The sequence below is a fragment of the Motacilla alba genome, chromosome Z (genome assembly GCF_015832195.1).
Source record: "Motacilla alba alba isolate MOTALB_02 chromosome Z, Motacilla_alba_V1.0_pri, whole genome shotgun sequence".
Lineage (NCBI taxonomy): Eukaryota > Metazoa > Chordata > Aves > Passeriformes > Motacillidae > Motacilla > Motacilla alba.
The window spans coordinates 62,616,275-62,638,030 of record NC_052046.1 but is presented as its reverse complement, the minus strand read 5'-3'; the positions used below and the strand labels follow the sequence as shown (position 1 = coordinate 62,638,030).

Here is a 21,756-nt window from a genome sequence, read left to right as displayed (position 1 = left end):
CTCAAGCTGAAAGGGTAAATGAAGAAAGTGAAATCAGGAAATTGTGTGTCAGAAAACAAATTCGTGGACAAAAAAAAAGTGAAACATTCTTCTTGTCACATCCTTTGTACAGATTCCATATCACACTACTGGAACTGCTTTAAATTTTTCTGGTAATGGTATAAAGAACATGGTATATACACTGGCATCTTATTCAAAGGTACAGTATCCTGGGTGACTCAAGTCTTGAAAATGCTCTCAGACTTAAGAGACTTTACAGATTATTAGGTGACTTCCTACACAGAACACACAAAAGCATTTAGATATACTCGTCTTGAAACAGGAAAATATACTTTCATACTCCTCTCTGTTTCTCCTCCTGAAGCAAGCTGATACAACCACAACAGTACTTAAAATGTAGACAAACATTTTTGACAATTCTTTGAATGTTACAGGGCCACACATAAGTAAAATCTAATTCAAAGGGAAAAATCAAGTACTCACAAAAAAAGACATGAAACGTCAAATGGCAGAAAAAGCACTAGTAGCAGAACACTAAAGGAAAAAACCCTAGAAAACTACCCGAACAACCAAACACATTACAAATATATGTAAAGAAACAGATGTGATAAAGCAGATGTTGAAACAAATTTTCCGTTCTCTATCAAAGACACCTCAAAACAACTGCTGTAGTCCACTGAGAAGACAATCTTTCACACACCCTGACCACGAAGTAAGTGGCTGAATTTACCAACTGGTAAAGGCTATATACTATGCCACATACAGTCTGTACTGTAATGTCCATAACAATAAAACAACATGATTGATTTCTAACTGTATTTTACTACAATTAAATCTTCAGAATGACGATTATGACATTCATCTTTGGACAACTCTAAATATGCAGTCTTCAAAGTATTTAGTAGTCTCACTACTACAGAGATAATGATCATAATTGAACTTAGCAGTATGTTTTAGAATGTATACAGTCATGACTCACCACAGTTATTCCACAACTTTACTGCTGTCCAACAGAGGTATGATACTCTAACATTATCAGAAGATTTCATGGGCCATTTAGAATGGATTCCATTCTAAGGCTGATACTCCAAGTACCATTAAGTTATCAGATTTTTTCTCCACAAAGACCACTGAGTGCGTAAGTGAATTCTACATGACTACGGACAGCTCAACCAACCAGGAAGCTAACTACAGCCAGGTTTCTATTTCTTTGAGGCAACATAATACATTTAAAGTTTAAAAAAAGTAAAATAAAAGTCACTATCTCAAGAACTTACCTTCAGACTTCAACTTTGTAAGAACAAAAATCAGGTAGTTGTTGAAATCTGGATATTGATTGAGTTGTTCTAGTTTCTGAAGAGAAAAACTGTTAAGGAAAGTTGAATCTTTACATACAACATTTATAGCTTTCTGGATACAAAGATTGTTATATCTGTTATGTACTGCTACATCACTTCAATCAGCTGTGACTATAAGCTCAGGACATATAGGGCACAAACAACCTAAAAAGTTACTGTAATTTTCTCACTGAAGCAATAGCTTTTAGTTATGGGTAAGTGTAAAAAATAATCCATGGGCAGACATAAAAATTAGATCCTTAAAAATTTCTGCAAAGCTGTATCACCGGAAGAGGCAGCTGAACATTACCAACAACTGTGTAGTCAAATGGATCAAAAAGTAACAGAAAAGAGAAGAAAGAACAAAAATAGCAGTATTTAACAGAAACTTAATGAGAAAACACTTAATTGGTCTAAGAAATTAAGACTAGTTCTTGGACCAATTTTCTTAGCAACTTCTTCACCCACTTAACTTTTCCTTTTTCATTCCATGAAACATACAATTAATTAAATTGAAAAATATCTGAAACCATACTAATTTATAACTTTACTAACAAAGGCTTTTAGCTAACGTATACTTCCCCGTTCATTGTATTTGACTCCTGAACACCCAAGTGTGCCAAAACAGCATCATAAAGAAACAGAAACATTGCAGAATAAACTAACAACTTTTTTGATTTTTCTACAAAAAAATTATGGACTAAGTACTTTAAATTTGAAACCACTAATCACAACCCTGCTTGGACATGCTATTAAACAGCATCCTGGAACACAACAGACATCACAATTCCTTTTGTGTGTGTGTGGAACCTTTACATACACACACAAAGCCTTCTACCTTTAACCTTTACTAGCCAACATCGACACAGCAGGGAGTTTTCACTATCACTTAAAAGAATTTCAAGCATCAGTTGAAAGGACTTTTGTTCAGTCAAGTTCTATGCATCACCAAGACAGACAGCATCACTTATACTGCCCATCATGCATATATGATGCTATAGCTCAATCAACAAACAAGATGTAATTAAATTATTTGAAGCAAAGCTTTAAAGTGTAATTTTACACTACAGCTACATTATAAACATCGTTCCTATAAACACTTTGATATGTTAAATACTAAAGAGCATCGCTTTAAGCTTGGGGCATTATCAGAAGGCTACTTCTTGAGACTTTTCGGTTCAGGATTTTTCAAAAAAAGCAGTCATATTTTAAAAATTTAGAACAAGATGAAAGAACAAGATGATCAAGATGCAATTGACCTTCACCTTTCAGACAGGAGCAGAAGCCTTCCTGATATTCACTGCATTTGCTACAAAAGTCTAGAAGTGGAGCAAATTTGACATAAAGCCAAACTCCTAATATAAATGTATGCAGACACACATACATTCTTACCTACTTAAATAAATTCTGTTGCCTTCTGTTGCCTTCAAGAAAATGCCTTTAACAAAAAGAGATCCAGATAACAAACCCCTCATAGAATTTAAGCTCTTCTATAAATTTCATAGCACTTAGGGCTAGTGCAAGGAGCAGGAAACAATAGATAAGGCCTATGCTTCTATCAGTCTTGATTTAAGGTTTTGCTTTCTCAATCCTTACTCCTTAAAACCTTGCTATTCATTACTTCTACAATGAAGAGTGACCGCCGCCGGGGGGATGGGGGGGGGTGGCGCGCGGGAGAATGGGAAGAGGAGGGATGGGGGTGTGAAAAAAACATCAATCCACAACATCAACACCAAATCAAAGCAGTACAAGAAGCTACATACTGTGGAGGTCCCCATTTTCGCGAACTTTAAAGAGCCGAGGCTCAGGATCAAGCTACCAGACAAATAAAAACACCCTCACCACACACCAAAATGCGCAGTGTCAGAACCAGCAGGCCCACGAGGGCGCGCAGGCAGCGGCTCTGCCAGCAGCACTACCCCCACCAGCTACGGCTTTCACCTCGAATCCCGGCACCAGACTGCTTTGAGAGGCCCCAGCTCGCCCCCTCTCTGCGGCGGGGACAGCGGGCGCCCCCCGCGGGGCACTATCGGCCCCCGCGGCGGGACCCGCCGGGCCGAGGGCCCCGTTCCCGCCTGGCCGCCCTGGGGGCTGGGCGGAGGAACCCGAGAGAGCGGCGAATATCGGCGGAGACGCGCCCGAGCATAGGCTTTGAAAATAAATAAATAAATTTTTTAAAAAGGCCCCCTACGGTCAAACCCAAGCGGCCCTTGTCTCTGGGCTAGCAACAGGTGCCCAGTGCCCGCGGGGTGAAGGCGGCCCCGCGGCCCACAGGCCGCCTCGTCGGTTCAAACGCCGCGCCACGGCTGCCCGCTCCGGCCAGGGCTCGGCCCCCGGCGCTGCGGCGGCTCCCCGGCCGGGCCGAGCCGGGCAGGCCTCGCTGCCGCGCAGGCCACGCTCTCCCCGCCCGCCCCCGGCCCGCACTCGGGGCCCCGCCAGCCTCGGCCAAGGATACTTGTTGCACGGCTCTCTGCGTGGTGGTGTCCGGGGACTGGGACTCCTTGAGCAGCTGCAGGATTTGCTGGAGCCCCTGCTCGTCGGGCTTCCACTCGTACTCCATCTTGGCTGTCTGGAAAACAGCAGACAACAGGCGGCCGCGGTTGGCGGCGCGGCAGGGCCCGGGCGGGGGCGGGCGGAGATGAAGGAAGGCCGGGCCAGGGAAGGGGCGCGGCAGTGCCCGCTCCGCTCCGGCTCTCGTGCCCCCACGCACCCCAGCAGCCGCTGGATAGACGTAGGACACCGACCTGCTCCCGCTGCCTCCGCGCTGAGCAGAGACTGAGTCACGACGAATTTGTGATCCGGCCCGAAGAGCCGCCTCGCGTCCTGCTGGGTCCTAGCGCCGGGCACGGCTCCGCCCGCCCGGGCCGCCTCGGGGCCGCCGGCGCCGCCGTCCGCCTTTCCCCGGTGCGTCCCACACTGCCAGGAGCCTGCGGGCGACAGAACGCGAGCACCTCAATCCTGGCCGACGGGAAACGGGGAGCCCACGCCGCCCACCCGAGAACAGACAGAAACCTCCTGCGAACGGGACAGGCGAGGAGCGAAGCGGCGCCCCGGGCCCGGCCCAGCCCCCTAGCATAGCGCCCGGCAACGAGCGCGAGGCTCCCGCCTTCCCACGGAAGAGAAGTGCGGGCGCGAAATCAGACCCCGGGGTCAGGAACGTGGTACCTGCTGCACTTCTACGTCATTTGGCTGAGTGCTGAGCAGATCTCAGGAGTTCCCAATTCCACGTGTAAAGAGGGAATAGGATGAAGTAGGCATGGTAGTAGGGGAAGTTGGGGCGTGCAAACTCCAAAGAAACTGCTTTGAATACCTACTGTATCTTAAACTTAGCCCCAAAATATATCACGGGAGATCTCGGGTTAAAATTGATAGTTTAGATACATATGTATATTTGTAAAATATGCATTACACGTGTATGTATATAGTTATTTTTATGTATTATACCAACAGAAGAATAGATGCTGTTTAAAACTGGTCTAAAATGTGAACGTGAAAGCCAGTAATTCCCTGGTTTTAATAGTCTTACTTTTAGTCACTATGTAAGCACCTCACTTGACATGAAAACTAGTTTCTGCTGCAGTACAGAACTCAGCTGAAATATTGCAATTTCAGCCGTAACAACTGTTCAGAGGCATTGAGGACAGGGAACAATACTGATTCCTAAGGGTGCATCCTAGATAATTTGCTGTATTCACCTCCCCAAACTGACTGTCCAGTCCAAGGTTTTAAGCGTCCTTAGCTAACTTTTCTTCTATTACTATGTGATGCTATTCTTGAAGGAGACAAAATCAGTATTGCAACTACTGCTGTAGTTATCACAGGACTTTTTGGGAGACTACAATAGCTGAGCACCTCTTGAGAGTTTGCAGCACCTAAATAAGATGAAGTCAGTGAGGTAGGTACCTAAAGACATGCCACTACTTAGTAGGAAAGAATAGGCACAAGATTTACGTGAGATTTTTCTGATCGGGGGAATCCCCATTCATTTCCCTCCAGTATAGGAGCATGTCAAAACAAAAGGATTTTGATAGAGACCATTAAACTCATGTTAATGGCTCCCACTGTATAAGCAGGAGAAATCTTTCTGGGATGCATGCATAGCTGGAGCAGATGAAAGCTGAAGTCCAACAAATCAGGGAAGAGCTAATGTGGGCCCCATTCACCTAACAATGCCTTAGCAGTAAGGCTGTAGAAACTTGATTTTTCTTTGAGACTTCTGTCCCTCATCTGTCAAGTTTGTTTGAACTTGATCAGAGCTTCAAAAGTTGCTATTCAGAAATTTTGACACAAGGATTATATCTGTCTTAATATTATCTGGAAACCAAGCATGCTAAAGAAGAACAACATTAAAGATGGGAAACAAGGGATAGAAAGGAAGATTGAGAGACAGAACAGGAAAGAGCAGGTAGAAGCATGGCATGGATGAATAACTAAGGAGAATGTAAGTTTCTTTTCCAAGAATGTAACTAGAATTCAATCCTGGTAAGAATTTTCACTTCTGCAGTGGAAAGGACAGAAAAAAGCCCACAAATTGAAGTACAAATGGGAGCCTCTACAGAAGACCTCTAGTGGAGATGTCTAAATGCTTTACATGATCATCCTCCAAGACAGGTTAGAATAATTTATGAGACATTATCAAGATGAGAAGGTATTCTGCAAGATGAAGTGTCTCCTTCAGCTTCTATATATGAAACCTGTATGAAACCTGAGGAGAAACCTATCTCTAGTCCTCCAAATTATGTAAGGAAGCAGAAATCAAAATAATTTGACTGAGACAAGGAAAAAACCTTCAGGTTGAAAGCATTATGGGAAAAAATAGTTTATTTCTGTATTGCATTTATATATCTGTATGCTATGCCTTTTTTGTTTTCTACTACCCGTTTTCCCCAAGCAAGAATCTTCTTGTATAGAAACGAAATCAGAATCAATGTTAAATAAAGTACTCAAGGCATGAATGCCACCTGCCAAAACACAGACTGGTTCATCCCACTTGATCAACAAAATGCAGCAAACTAAATTTGATACACTTCATCTATATAATTTAAGATTACAGATTCTCTGAAGAGAGAAGCCTTATAAATGCTGAGGAATGTTTGATTTCTCTGTTAGTTAGTTTCCAGACTTTAGATGTCATGCACTAGCCATAATCCACTATTATCACAATGTGTACTATTGAAAACAAACAAAACAATTATGTACCCAAACACCTATATCTTTAAGATATTTCTCTCTTCACAGACCTTGCAATTTTCTACTTAAGTGTCCACAAAAAGCCTATAAAATTTTTTTCCTTCTGTTTTCTTGACCTCTTCTATTTTCCTCCCAGAATTCCCCATTAAGGCTGAAATGACACATACCTGGCATACAAGGAAACAAAAGAAATAGCTACAATATGTACTGCTGCTAAATGATTCAAAATCCAGGTTTTTTTAGAGTAGTAGCTGTGAATGTATGAGACAGGTTTTGATTCTTGTTTCTTCCCAAGGTGATTAACCCAACTTTTTTTTTTTCTGCAAAGTCTCCTTACCATCACACTGGAGTGCATTTGGTGCTAGGTCTTTTAATCTCTCCTGTTGCTTTTCATTACGTTATAAACATATGCTAACAGGAACTTGGATTAGAATCTGCTTTCTGATAAGTAGCATGTATTAATTGACACTCAAAACACATACAGACACAACAAATAGGAGATTCATAATAGAATACCCACCTTATCCCTCCACAGACTCAGTGTACTTACAAAAGAAACAGGAAACTGGTGCGAATCCCTCCCAACAATCAACCAGAAAAGAGACTGAGATCTGCACTGCTAAGAAGATGTCCCTCAAATGCCATAGACTCCAAGCTGTACATTTGGAAACTACAACTTTTCAATACCAGTGGTTTTGAAACTAGTTTCAAGTAATTATCCTCTAGTAAAAATTAATTCTTAAAATAGTCCTAATTTTAGAACTGTTAGACAGTTTCAGCCACTTAATCCTTTAGAAAATTTTCCCCATCCTTTAGTTTTATTCCATTGGTAATACTGGAATTTAAAAAAAAATTAAGAGAATTCTAATAGCATTCTTCTTGCCACAAAATTCAGGCACTGTAACGCGTAATATTGGTATATAATAATGGTAACCAATCATTCAATCAATTGCCAAAATACAGCCTTCTGAATTTCCACACAAACTGCTTACAGTGTTTTTCTCTGAAGGATTGTATGCACAGAGGAAGTAACACACATTCCATAATAGCTTTCTGTGTAAACCCTCTTATATCAAGCTAAGAGTGATGTAGATTAAGAAAGGCAGGAAAAAAGCTCTCATAACACAGAATAAATGTGTTTATATGAAGGAGCTCATGCAGAATAGCTACTGCTATACTATTTTGCAATGGTTTGTGCCTGGAGACATGCCCTAAGCTTTCACTTCAAAAGAATACTGGTAGTCCTCACATCCAACATATCAAATGAGCATCCATTCTGAAACATTTGATGCAGTCTGAGTTCAGCCATTTGAGACAGAATTAACATTTATTACACAATTAATTTGAATAGTCTTAGGAAGAAGACAGTTTGACCCTGTGAAGCACCAGAGAGGTTACTAAGGAGATGCTGAAGACCGTTTGAAAGGATTTTGTGTTGCTGACTGAAATGCCTATGAAATTAATTTTCTGCTTTTCCAGGGCAGATTGCTTATGATATAAGGATTGTTTTAAACAAAAACAAAGCAAACTTTATAAAAATATTTTTAAGATGGAGTCTCAAAATTAATTTGTGTTGTATAAAAATCGGAGACAGAAGAGGCTGTAGGCTTACTGTTTGCTAATGTAACACTAACCAATTCCACTATTGCAAGCATAATTCTGTTGAAGGTAGAACATTGTGGTTAAGACTGGCACACTTGTTAACTTGCCAAATGGAGTGGAATCTCTTCCTGGTGACTAAGGTTGCAAAAACCCCCTCATTTTCAAGAGCTCTTCAATGTCACACTGAATGACAAAAGACCAAGAGGAAAATCACCTAGCAGATTAACCAAATTCAACATGATGCATCATATAATAAGCCTTGGTCTAAAGAAAAAAGTTTTGGGAATTGTACCAAACTAAGAATGTGCTTCACTGGTAGGGTTAAGACTTTCTTAAAAATAACTTTTTTCTTATCTATAGACAGAATTTCTTCTACCTCTGAGGAGCAATTTGACAACAACATTCAAGGCAGCAAATGTCTGGGCTTTGAGGTAATATAACTTCAGATTTGTGTACCGTTAACTGACCTTTGTTTCCTACTGTTATTCATTCTCTCTGGTCAGTAGGTCTAGGAGCTGATTAAGCTGAAGAAACTGAGGGAAAATTAGCTTTCTACCCTCCTCAGATAATTCTAGCTAGAGTTCATTTTGTCTTATGTTGTGTAGGAAACTAGAAATTGTTTATGTGTACAAATGTTCCCATAGTACAACACCTTGCAATGAAGCTGAACTCAAATCTACTGGAGTACTGGGATTTCAATATTCGAGGCAAATAAATCTCTAATGTGATTTGCTGTCTGTAGAACACCATGATAGACTTTTTCTGAGGGTATCTACAGTTACAACAAGGTATCTGCTCATGAAATCTGTTACACTGTTGCCGGTGTGAAAGGGAGAGCTGCTATATGGCTCATTATTGTTGCAGTCACTGTCCATGATTTCACCGCTTCTTTTCTCAAAAGTGAGGAACGGTATTTCTTTTTGCAGATAATGTCTGTAAAAGCCTGCAGTGTGGAATCCCACTGAACAGATAAAATAGTACTCAGGAAAACTGACAGCCTGTAATTCCACTCTACTGACAGAAGTACATTCCCTCTTTATTTAATGAATACCTCTGCTTCTCATGCATCAAATGAGCATAGAGAAAAGAGCACAGCAATACAGTTTCCATATATATGAAGGTACAAAACCATCACACCAATGCAGATAAAATGGATGACCAGCCTCAGCATGCACTAATATTTCTTGTTCTGTAGAACAATTAACACTTAATTCAAATAAGGATAATAACCACCAATATATAGCACAGGCTTATCACAGGACAGAACTGAAACCCAAATCTCCTGCTGTTCATGGGTTCAATTAGACACACAACATTTTCAGCTACAGGGACAAAAACCAGCCAAGCTTTCACCAATTACAAAATCATTACAAGCATTTTGATTTCAAATTCTGCTTTGATAGGATGAAACACCATTTTTATCATTAATGAAATGTCCAGCTGAATGAAGTAGTAGACAGTGCAAAACTGCAAAGATCAAGACTTAAAATGCCTTTGATCAACTAATAGAGACAAGGGCACACCATCCCTTCAAATGTATCAGTATGAGACAACAAGAAGAAATGACCTTAAGCTGAGACAGGCAAGATTCTGATATTAGAAAAAAATTTTCACTGTTAGGGTAGTCAAGCGTTGTAACAGGTTGCCCAAGGAGCTGGTGGAGTCTCCATCCCTGGAAGTGTTCAACAGGCATCTGGACCTGGCACTGGGTGATGTAGTTAGTGGTGACAGTGGTTGTGCTGGATGGATGGTTGGACTGGATGAGCTTTTAGGTCCCTTCCAATCTTGATGATTCTATGATTCTATGATAATTTCATTTCCACAACTAGAGATACCAAGTGGAAAAACAGTGTGTGGCTAATGACTTGCCCCACTGTAATCACATACATTGGATACTAAAATGGCAATACATGCTTTTAATTCTGGCAGTCAGAAAACAATCTAAAACTCAATGGAGAGCTGTTTGAGAAAAACATCACCTCATGAATTTGTGACAAAAAAACCCAGATCAATCAGCTAAAATCTTAAATGGTAAAGGGAATAAGTGGGTGTACAAAGGATGAAAGGCCTTATTTAAGTCTTATTTAAACCTCTACTGTCAAATTTTATGACTGAAATCCAGCACGCGCTTTTCGCCTGCTTAAAATTCTTTGAAGCACTATTAGTGTCAAGTGCATATGAACCCTATTCTACTCCCTACTTAAAGTATATAGTAAGATTTCTTTCTCTGAGCTGTAGGAGGCAAAGCAACTGGTATCTGCTGAAGGATTTTTGCTGAACTTCAGTTTTTCTAATTGGTAATTCAGGCTTCCCCAAGAAGCAGGTAAAAATCAAAATGATACACAGCTTTTGAACCTGTTCCTTGTGATAGATCAGAATGCAGACTTTTGAAAACATTTGAGGAAACTAGCAGATTTAAGTTGCAAAGGAAGTTACAGCTCAAAAAAACCATATACATGAATGAGTATAAGGCTGTGAAAAAAGAGATGCAGTCCCTGAAATTCTAGCACTCACTTTCTTTCAGGTATGCATTCATTCTTATAAGCTAACAGAGATTAATAAAAATAAAGACACTTAACAGATGCATGATTCCTGCTTTGACTTACTGCACAGTTGAGGTGGTCCCTGCAAATCTTGGAAGGAAAGTCATACAGTGAGAGACTCCATGGTTCTTGTTCCTCTCACAATGGCTCAGCCAAGACAGACAGGGCCTGTGTGTAAACCCTGGTGGCGTAGGCACATGATAAACATCTGTTGCTCTTCTTTTACAATAATGTTTGTGGACAAAATCATCCCTGCTACTAAATGCAGCAAAGGTAAAGGATATTACACCTCATCATGAGACAGTGTCAAATTTGCGGAAGCTCTTGGCCCTGAAAAAAATGCACTGTCTATTTAAAATAAGGTTATTCACCATTATTTAAAAAAAAAACAAAACAACTTAATCTAAGTAAGTGGTGATGTGTTTTTAAGCTAATGTTAAAAAAAATCTACACAATGATGAACCAAAATACATCATAGGTCTCCAACTGTTGTCAATATGTAGGTGCTTATAAACCAACCAAGTTTTGTGCAAAATATATATAAAGTACTGATATATACCCCATGAAACAGTTCACTAATTTAAATTCCTTTTTGTACAACACTATCTTAACAATCATAAAAAAATACATTAGAGAGTAAAAATTAGGAATCTCACTAAATAAGAAAGAGAACTTGTAAAGGTGCTGAAGACCTTCTGCTAGTAGAAAGAAATAACAAATACAATTCAATTGGCATATGTATTTGTAAGTATGTTTTGAGGCATAAATGAGGTAAAAACCATCCATTGTGGAAAAGAAAAGCTAAATTAAAGCCAAATGCAAAACATTAAATATTTTGGCCTTCCAATTCAAATTATTAAAATTAGTTATTTTACACTGTTTAAATCATACCACTGTTTTTTCATAGCATGCACCCACTGTAAAGAAATCAACTGTAAAGAAAACTCAAAATACTGAGAAGTCTCCTCTGGAAAGCCCATCAGGCATAATTTGGAATTCAGTACAGGGTTCAAGGCAAAAATGATATTGGGAGCCTTAAGACCTGATTAATCAGGATTAGGTGTTATTTTTACTTCTTGGCAAAATACCTTGCATCCCAGGGTATACAGAATTCAGAACCACACACTCATCTACTTTCCTGCCAATCTTTTTCTGAACACTCTATGTGTTTTAAAACCTTTACTACAGAAATTGCACTAAGACATGCACCTATCAGTGACACTACCACTGTCGGATTTGTCATAGGTGACAGCACTGGTGCTTTGGTGATACTTGCAATACTGACAGCAATACTGCTGGCTAAAACATTTGTCACTGTTCACTGTAATGGAATGCTAGTGTATTTTTCCCTCCATAGCTGATGAATTTCCTTACTGCAGTGAGTGGCTTATCTAAGGTTCTTAAGATGCTGCTGCCCCAAGGAAATGGCAGTATTTTTAAGTTTCTATAAGTCCCTGTATGTCTCTAGTGAGTAGTTATCTGTCCTGCATAGGGATAAACGGGTGGAGTCATATATGAGCTGGCAGGTACACAAGTGGAAGATCTACAAACCTTTAGAAAAAACTGGAATTAAATCTTATCCAGTAAGCCTGACTACAGGGTGCTCTCTAATCTCTAATGTGAGATAAATATTCTGAAATTACATCCTTGTGGAAAAGAATGAGGAAATAATTACTGATCTGGAATGGAGCTCCTTCCAAAAGCGAATGTGTTCATCAGTGACAGCAGACAACTGCTCCAATCATACACATAAAAAAAAAAGGATTACATACTACTCACCCTAATCAAAGAAGCAAAACTTTTAAGGTAAATAAGGAAATAAGACTTATTGATCTTAATGAGCATTCTAAAGAATGACTGCTCACTCCTTTTCAAGCCTCAGATGAACGAGGGAGTAAAAAACAGTGATGGATAAAGGCAGAAGTACTGCCACCCCCAAACTGTTCCTGCATCTATATACACAGCGGAATTTGCAGACACATCAAAACCAATATTTTTTCCTTCTCTGAATATCAGTATTTTCAGATAGTAAGAAATTATATGAGTTGAATGTATGATTGTTTAATACAACAAACAGTTACAATCCAAGTGCTTCAAGACCAACTTGGCGGAAATTTTGTGAGACAACTACAAAAGAACAGAGAAATGTCTGTCTCATAAAAGACAGATTATTGACACAAATTAAAACAGTATTAAAAATTCCTAAAGAAAATTTCCGGTTTTCATCTGACCAAAGAAATAAAACTGACTGGATATTGTGGCAAGGAAAGATCTTAGGAGTGAAGACTATTTCAATTAATAGATGCACAGTGAATATCTAATAGAAATGTCCAGTGGAAAAATGCTTCAACTTTTTCAGTTTAAGCATATTCAGTCATATTCTAATGCTCTTGGATATGACATCTGAAGATGAGGTTTTAGAGAGGTCTCAGACTTCCAATTAAACAAGATATTCAAGTTGCTATAGTTTGAAGCCAACAGACATCACAGAAGGAAACTGCAGGAGTTCCTCTACACACATCTTCATGGCCCTTTCCATATGACTGTTAAGAGATCACTCACTAATTACAGGTAGACTGTGGACTTATACTGTAGTTTAAAAAAATGCACAAATACAGGAAGCAACTTAAAAGCAAATGTATAACAGTTTAATTCTTACTGTATTCTCTCATTTCTAGCCTTGTTTTTTTTTTTTTAAAGTATTCTCACAACTGTAGCTGTGAGATCAATTTTGAAGCAATGTCAAACCAGTGTAAAGGAAATTGCAAGCAAGTCTGAAGGCAAGCAATTCACGTTACCTAAAGCTCTTGTGCTGAAGTGGCTACATAGCTGTTTCTGCACAGATAGAGATTGTTACTCTATAGATTAATGATCTTATAAGATTCCTTGGGCAGTTTAATGCAGCCTAATCAACTTGATACCAGTCTCCTTCAAAATTCTTTTACCTTTCTGGTTAAAATGCAGCATTTCATGAAAGAAGAAACATTAGGAACCAAAAATTAAATTAGAAGTACATTATGCATTCAGGTTAGAAAAGCAACAGAAGCTTAAAGAATCTGAACATATAAAAACGTAATTAGATGAGGAATTTAATTGTAATTCTTATTTAAGTTGTAAGTTTTTTATATTTCAGTAATTTAAATACTTCTATGTTGGTTTGTGGAGGATATTAAAATGTATTTGAATCAGAGACTACTTGCTGTGATCAGTTCCTTAGTCTAAATGATACATATATAAATCAATTCCCTTAAAATGCAACAAACAAAACAACCAATACAAAACAAAAAAGTCAACATTTGTAAAGGTAGTTTTCTCCACTAAATAAAATAAATTTATAAAATAAATTTATTTAGTGGAGAAACTGTAATTTAAAACAATTCTGCCTTAAATGCACGAGTCATATAACAAATTGAAGGCCACTTAAATACATTTTTAATAAAAACCAGTTGCAAGTCACTTCATCAACTTCACTAAATAAACTTGCTGGCATTCTACATATCATCTTTGTCTTAAAAAAGTAATGCAATCAGCACATGAAACATAAACCTATGAAGAGTTTAAACTACAGTCACAGGCTAAATTGGCTATAGCCAAGAGAATAAATTAACACCTCTCCCCTACGTAACAGTTCTTATACATTATCACAATGCAGAACATGGGCTTTTTTTCCTGCTAGTGATTTTATGATCTTCACCTTGAGGATCAATTTATTGACCTGCACCATGCTTTCTCATATGATACCCTTTAAAATGGGTAATGAAAAAGGCATTCCAAGATACCTTCTATCCTTTCTCACATTTTATGTGGAAATTCTCCTTAGGTGAAATATTCACAGAGGTCTTAAGTCTCTCTTATACTTCTTGTTGTCCCGGTATTCTCCCTGCCTACTGGATAACATTTATATTCTATTTTGTAATTCAGTTGTAAACCATGTGCAGAAAAGGCTGTTTTGTTACACACCTGACATGTTAGAGCCTCATATGTTGGGCTTCTGGGCACTACCACAAGTAAAAATTAAATATAAAATTATATATTAAATTGAAAAAAAAAAAAGAAGCTATTTTCTGCATAATATGGCAGCCAAATTTTCTTAACTTATTTCAAATTATCTTCAATAACAAAACTGACTGTTTGACAGTGTACTGAATATATATGCTGTCTTATATACATGGTGTCTTATATACAAATGAAAACACTTCTGTAAAACACGATCTTGCCTGATGACTTAATACCGAGTGTGTTAAAGCTGTTCAGCATGGATAAGTCCAATATTGATTTTATTACTTTTTCAGAATTTCAAAATCAAACATAAAAGTCTAACTGAGGAAATCAGAGGTTAGTTTCAAACACATTTTCAACCAAATTAGCATAATCTTAAAGGATGTTTGTATAATAAATAGTATTCTCTATTTAACACTTACTGAAAATGTGAACAGGACAGCTGAACTTCACTAAGGTAAAACAGGGCTGAAGTAATTAATCTACATACTACTGTTGCAATGGAGTAATGAATTTCATTATCTTACATTGATATCATCTTCTGGAGGATCCAAGGATTAAATTGCAGTGAAAATATTACACTATATCTAACCACTCTGAACTTGAGGTACCTCTTTGTCAGCTTGACAGAAGACACTAGAAGGGCTCCACTAGAAGACACTGCAGAGCTCAGAACCACGTACCATAGCACCTTTTCTAGAATTCCTTCTGACATGTAATATTTTATCAGCAATATCAAATTCTCAAATTAATTTTTAAGGTCTCAACTTCTTATTTATCACTTTACCACACTTAATTCTAAGACTTAGGATTTTTGCTATTATCTCTGATAAAACAAGAGCAAGAAGAAAATGTGAAGAAAAATAAAGAAAAATAAAAATATTATTTTCTATTATTGTTTGTCCTACCTGTAAAATTTTAGAACCAAATATACAGAAGTATCACATTTTATTTGCAAAAATACCAAGTCAGATTACGAATAATTCACAGGCCAACATTTAAAATTTCCACCACAGTTTAGGTCCAACTTGTATGTCCTCATACAATTCAGAATAGTTATTTGTTTCTAGGGGTATACTCTTTCTTCTAAGCTCCAAGAAATAATTGCAATTAAGAAATTGTCCTTACGTTAAATTAAATTTGCATTATTATCCAAAGCAAGACCTACAAAGAGATCGTCAAAAGGCAGCCTCTGCTGTCTCATTTAACCTTAAAAAAAAAAAAAAAAAAGAGGGAATCGCACCACAGTGGAGCTAAAATTATCAAAGCCTCACTATGATCCATTAGCCACATTACGTAGAACAAAAGATACAAGGTAAGGACAGTATCCTCAGTGTCTGGTAATTCTCAATCTCATGTGCTGATACAAAAATTCCTATCATTAGCTATTAAAATATCTAAAATGTTAAAAAATGAAGCTTCATATAGTCTATTAATTTTCTCATATATAAAATAACTATTTAATCTTAAAACACTGTACAACAATAACTGAAAATAAAAGTAGAACCAACAAACAAAACAATCCACCCAACAGCTGAACTCAGTGGTGTTTATATGCAAGACTAACCTAGAATTCCCTTATCAGCATCATCTTTTCCACCCCACATCTGAAAAGACTGCAACTGGAAGTAGCAACCAAAACACAGCACACCTTGAAAAGTACAATGCAAATGAGGGATGCTTTGAATACTGCCAGTTGTGCTGTATTTGATTTTTGTTTCCTATTTTAATTCTGTGTAATCACCAAGAAATTAGGAGAAACACTGGAATGGACAATGTTTAAGATAGGATTCCTTGCTAAACTGAAAAACATACTATCATCACAGATTGTAAAATATATTGCAAGTACTCATTGGCTCAGAAAACCAACAGAATTACCTCCTGGGGGAATAAGGATTCTCCAGAAGCGAAGAATTGTGAAGTTACAGTGTGTTATCCACTTTTTAGTGGAGAAACAGAAGAAGACTATTCAAAGTCTTCTATAGATACATGGAAGATTTTGGAAGGAGGGTGTCTGAAGTCATTTGTGAATGTAATCAAATGACCAAATAAATTCTTATGGAAGGTTGAAAAATGTTAAGACAGGAAAATATCTGAAATATATTTGCACTTAGGGCATACGTGCTCTCTGTCTTACAGAGAATAATGAAACAACATTGAATTTTTTTAAGCCAACCATTTCTCCTCATCAATTGATCTACTTCCATTCATTTTTCAAGGGGTTCCAAAAGTATCTCTGCTCCAGACACCAATGTGGAGTCTGTTTTCTCACATACAAGCAAAGAATGCAATTACATGAATCTTGTGTTCTTGTTAATGTGATTCCCATTTGTTCAAAAGCTCCCATTCAAAGGTCATCTTGCTTGATTTTAACTACTTTTCATGGGCCAGGTTCAACATCTGAAGCTTCTGACTCCTATGCAAAATTCATCTATTTGCGTAACATTTAAGTCACTCCTGATTTCCAAAGACATAGCCTGGGGCCTTCGGCACAAGAAAGAATAATTTATTTTAATTTAAGGTTGGCTTTTTTTTCCCCCGATGAATTGACTCAAGCAAAACTGATGTAAAACAGACTGAAATATCTGTTTGGATTTTTGCACTGATTTAGCTTATATAGTAGAAGAAGCAATGTGTGCTTTTTTAGTCTGTGACGAAAATTACTCTTGCCTTTCCATGCTTGTCTGCTACTCATTTTTCTTCCTCGTCTATAAAAAAGGTGGCCAAAGTGTAGCACAAATGCCACTTACGCCTGTTTCCATGCCACATTCAAAACTTAACTGAGCCAGTTAAGATTCTGGGTCTCACTGCTCCTATACAGCCAGCACAGCAATGGCACCCTGGCCTCCATAAAAGCTGTGGGAACAGTTAGGAACTACTGCAGCCACCACCCACATTCGACACAATGAATAGCTCTGCTGTCCCCACACAGAGTGCACTTCTGGCTCAGGACAGAAGAAGAGGACCAAGACATGGTAAAGTAGGAAGAACTAGGATTAAGGAGGTACATGAATGCAGGGGAAGCCAAGGTTCCACTTTTTCTTTCTGGAAATGAAGGTTGATGATATGGGTATGTGGAAGAGAAATTATGTGACTGAAGTCTGAAATAAAGAATAAACTTTTATGGGTGCAAGAACAGATAGAAAAGCTTAAATGTGAGCATTGGACTGCAATCCTAGCTTGGATGATGGGAACATGCAGTACGGAAGGTGGGAGAAGAGCCATAGATGAGGTACTGGATGGAAAAGCCTGGATTCCAGAAGTGACTGATGATGATCATATACCCACTAAGTTTGGTAACGTCTGGTCTGTACTATCACACCATCATTTCTGCAAGTGTGTTCTTTGTGAATTCTGAGACAGTAAGTTTTCTTGCATCTTTGTACCACCTACTATCTATTTTATATTCTCGGCCAAAAACAATTTGTCTTGTCTTTTCTTCTTTCATATATAGCACTGACCTAACATTTAAACTAATGCAGTTAGTGGAAAACTCACCATAAGCAGCACATTTTCAGTGTTTAAGGGTATCTCAGAATGACTTATAGAAAATACTCTACAAAATTAAATTGCCTAATAGGAAAATAATGTTAGAGTATGATTTTGTCCTATAGTCAAGGTTTAAAAAGCAAAAATTTTCTTTAAACACAAATTTTATTTGATTTTATGCCTTGAGATTTGACTCACATCGACAAGGACATACACACTAGATGCAGATATATATACAAACTCAAAATTTCAAATGCATTCAGTACACGGGAAATTAACGAACAATTGTTTTTAAATTCTTGAAATTTCACTTTAGAACCTGGTTTGGAAAAGAAAACCCCCTAAAGGCTAAAAGTGACATTTGGAGGTTTATTTCGTATTGTTACTAGAAAAAGCCATATCCCAAGGCATCCATGCATACATGCACAAATATGTACAGTGTTTTATCATGTACATGACAGGTCACATACATAAACCAAACAGTGGATCTACACAACTATATCTCTTTCAATGAGACAGTCAAAATAATTTCAGTATGACTTGTATAATATTAGTATCTTTCTGTATATGGATATATTATTATTTATATATCTACAATGCATGCAATAAAAACATTGTATAGTATATATCTGAAATCTATCAATAAATGTAGAAAAGATACCTCAATTATACAAATCAATACTGTAAAACAGTGAGTGGAAAGCAGATGATTCAGTGATTGAAACATACTACTGTTACACGTACTTAAATACTTGCAGAATTTGGAACTAAATTAATGGGTAAAACTTATTTCTGTGATCAAAACTGATTACAATGTATTAAGGCATGAAAGTAATGGAAAAGCAGTCTTAGCCTTTCAAATACAAAACAAAGAAAAAATCCTCCCTGTTTCATGTTATTGGCACAACTTGATAATAATGCACTGATCAGTGCATATCAAGTTCACAAAACTGTTGTTAAATTTTTATAACCTTTTTTATGACACTGACAACACTGGATCCATGACAGAAGATCTTTATTATTAAGACATTTAAAAGATAAAATATCAGTCTCTATTTCAGCCCCAATCTTTAACTGGAAAGATTCTGAACATCAGCTTTGATGGAGGAGGATTGCACTTGGCCTTCCCTCCACTCTCCTTTGTAGCCATAGCATCTTGGTATGCCTGACGTACGAACAGGAAATACTCTACTACAGCTCTGCCAGTCTGCTGGACAGTTCTGTGCATACCTATCACCTGACTATAAAAGGTTTCAGGCCACATCCCTGAAGCTAAAAATTAGGCACACATATCTGCTTTATTGAATATCCACAAACAAGGACTCCTAAACTGGATTCTAAATAAATATAACAGAAAAGTGTGTCAGATAATCCAGTAAAAGCCTACATTTATAAAGCCATTATGTTGTTTTAACCTCTTTGCCACAAGGCATAGCTCAATTTAGCAGCTGTGCTTGCACCTGTATTAGTCAATGAAACATGTCATCGCCTGTATCCAACAGTAATCATGGTCCTCAGTCAATATTCATTCTGACCTAAGCTCTCCTCCTTTAACACAGTCAATAAACTGCTTTTGTAATCTGTCTGTACACCATCATAACTATTCTTTTGTCTTATCCTGCTATAAGTATAAGCTAGCTAAATCTTGAAAAATGCATTCTTAAGTAATTTTGACCCTACAGAAACTATTCTTCCCAACTGTAGGCACCTTTCCTACATCCTCCCACATACCACTCAAAAATAACTACAGTTCACACAGCAGATGTAGAATGAAGACTTATGGGCTCAGTTTCCAATTCTATCAAAGGCTCCTTTTTAAGAGTTCGGGTATATGACTATATTTTCTGTTCAATTACTCATTTACAGAAGGAACAAAAGTCAACTTTTTATTCAATGTGTGTTGTAAGGATTTAACCACACCATTGATGTATTCGAATGCCACATTAAGGACTACTTAACTATGCAAGAGGACAATCAAACAGGTTAAGAAGCTGTGGTGGCCTGAATTCATCGCAGAACAATCCTCACAATAGTAGAAGGATTTCTCAGGTCTTGAGCAGAAAGTCAAGTGAGAGGAATTAAAACCTTCACAGCAAGGGGACAAAAATCTCGCAGACTAATCAACCCAGAAAGCGCTCTTGTCCTTTGTACAGTCACCCCACAGAAGGTTCACAAGTTCCAATGCCAGTTTCCACCGAGTACCTAAATTAACGACCTTCCTATGCAAACGAAAGTACTAGACAATCACGAGATTTCTCGCCTCTCTAATATTTCGGAACAAAAATTTAAAACCCCACCTAGGCTGTACAGCAGGGACCCCACACACGCCAGAAACCACGGTAGGAAATAGGGCCATGTTCCTCTATCCTGAAGCGACTTTCACTTTCCGGCACAATGCAGCGGAGACGGCGCCAGCCGTGACACCGGGAGGAGCCGGCGGAAAGGCTGGGGCTAGAGGGGGTCGCTCGGGGGTCTTCTCGGATTCTCAGGTTCCAGCCGCTGCCTGCCCCGTATCTCCATCCATCCATCCATCCATCCATATCCATCCACGCACCCATCCCCAGTAAGAGCGGAAGGGGCAGCCCACGGCCGAGACCCCACGGCTCCCCGCCCAACAGCAGCGCGGAGGCCCCTGACACCGGCCGGGGCACGCGGCGCTGCTGGCGACTACCGGGAATGGGACGTCCCACCCCGCCCCTCGCAACCCGGACACGTACCCACACCATCCCAGAGCCCGGCGGCAGGGGAGTGGCGAGGGAGCGGCCCGACCTCTCCCTCCACAGCTCCGCGCGGCGCCGCTCCGGCCCCCGAAATGGCTGAACAAAGGGAGCCTCGCTCGGCCGCCGCCGCCCCTCGATTGGCCGCGGGGCGGGGCCGGGGGCGGGGGCGCCGCTGCCCCGCTCGCCCTGGCAACGGCGGGCGGGAGGGAGGCGGCGGTGAAATGGCCGCCCGGACGTGCCCGGCCTTTCACCGTCTCGGCCGTGGCCCCCCAGCACTAACGCGCTCCTCACAGGAATCCTTTCCCCTGGGCCCCGCCAGGCTCCCAGGCCGGGCTCCTCTCCCCGCACCCCCTCACGCCCGCAGCCCTCCGGCCGCAGCTGCTCTACAGGAGGTGTCTGACACATGTGCCAAAAATAACAAAATCAAAAATGAGGCTGAGGACTAGACAGCGAAGATACAGCATCCTGGCTTTCATCTGAGGGAGGTAATGCAAGCACACACACAGGGTCTTCCCAATGGACTGAGTGAATCGATTGAGAGCAGCCCTGTGAAAAAGGACTTGGCGGTACTGGTGTATGAAAAGCAGGACATCATCTGGCAAGGTGCATTTGCAGCCCAGAAAGACAATTGCACACTGGGCTGCATCAAAAATCATGAGGCCAGCAGGTTGAGGAAGGTGATTCTTCCCCTCTGGCTTCTATATATAGCTCCAGAGCCTTCATGCCAGAAAAGCATGGACCTTTTAGAACAGGTCCGGAGGAGGGTACTCCCAACCCAAACCGCTGTATTCTATAATTCTTTGATGTGTGGCCAGTTGTCCTGGCAAGAAGACCACTGCACATTTGTTCATGTCTGTGGGCACCCCAACAAGTTAT

General features: G+C 39.4%; 1 protein-coding gene across 3 annotated transcripts in view; it reads right to left on the bottom strand.

Moving 5' to 3' along the window:
• The window catches only part of TNPO1 (transportin 1), a 71,226-nt gene extending 50,214 nt beyond the window's left edge, over window positions 1-21,012 (bottom strand). The window contains exons 1-4 of one of the 3 annotated variants that reach the window (XM_038123710.1): window positions 20,878-21,012; window positions 4,082-4,264; window positions 3,793-3,906; window positions 1,278-1,353 (exon numbers count right to left, since the gene is read on the bottom strand). In XM_038123710.1, coding sequence (XP_037979638.1) covers window positions 1,278-1,353; window positions 3,793-3,897 — 181 coding nt within the window. In that variant the 5' untranslated portion in view covers window positions 3,898-3,906; window positions 4,082-4,264; window positions 20,878-21,012. The other 2 variants (XM_038123708.1, XM_038123709.1) reach the window with 2 other exon arrangements.
• Between the last annotated feature and the right edge of the window lie 744 nt (window positions 21,013-21,756).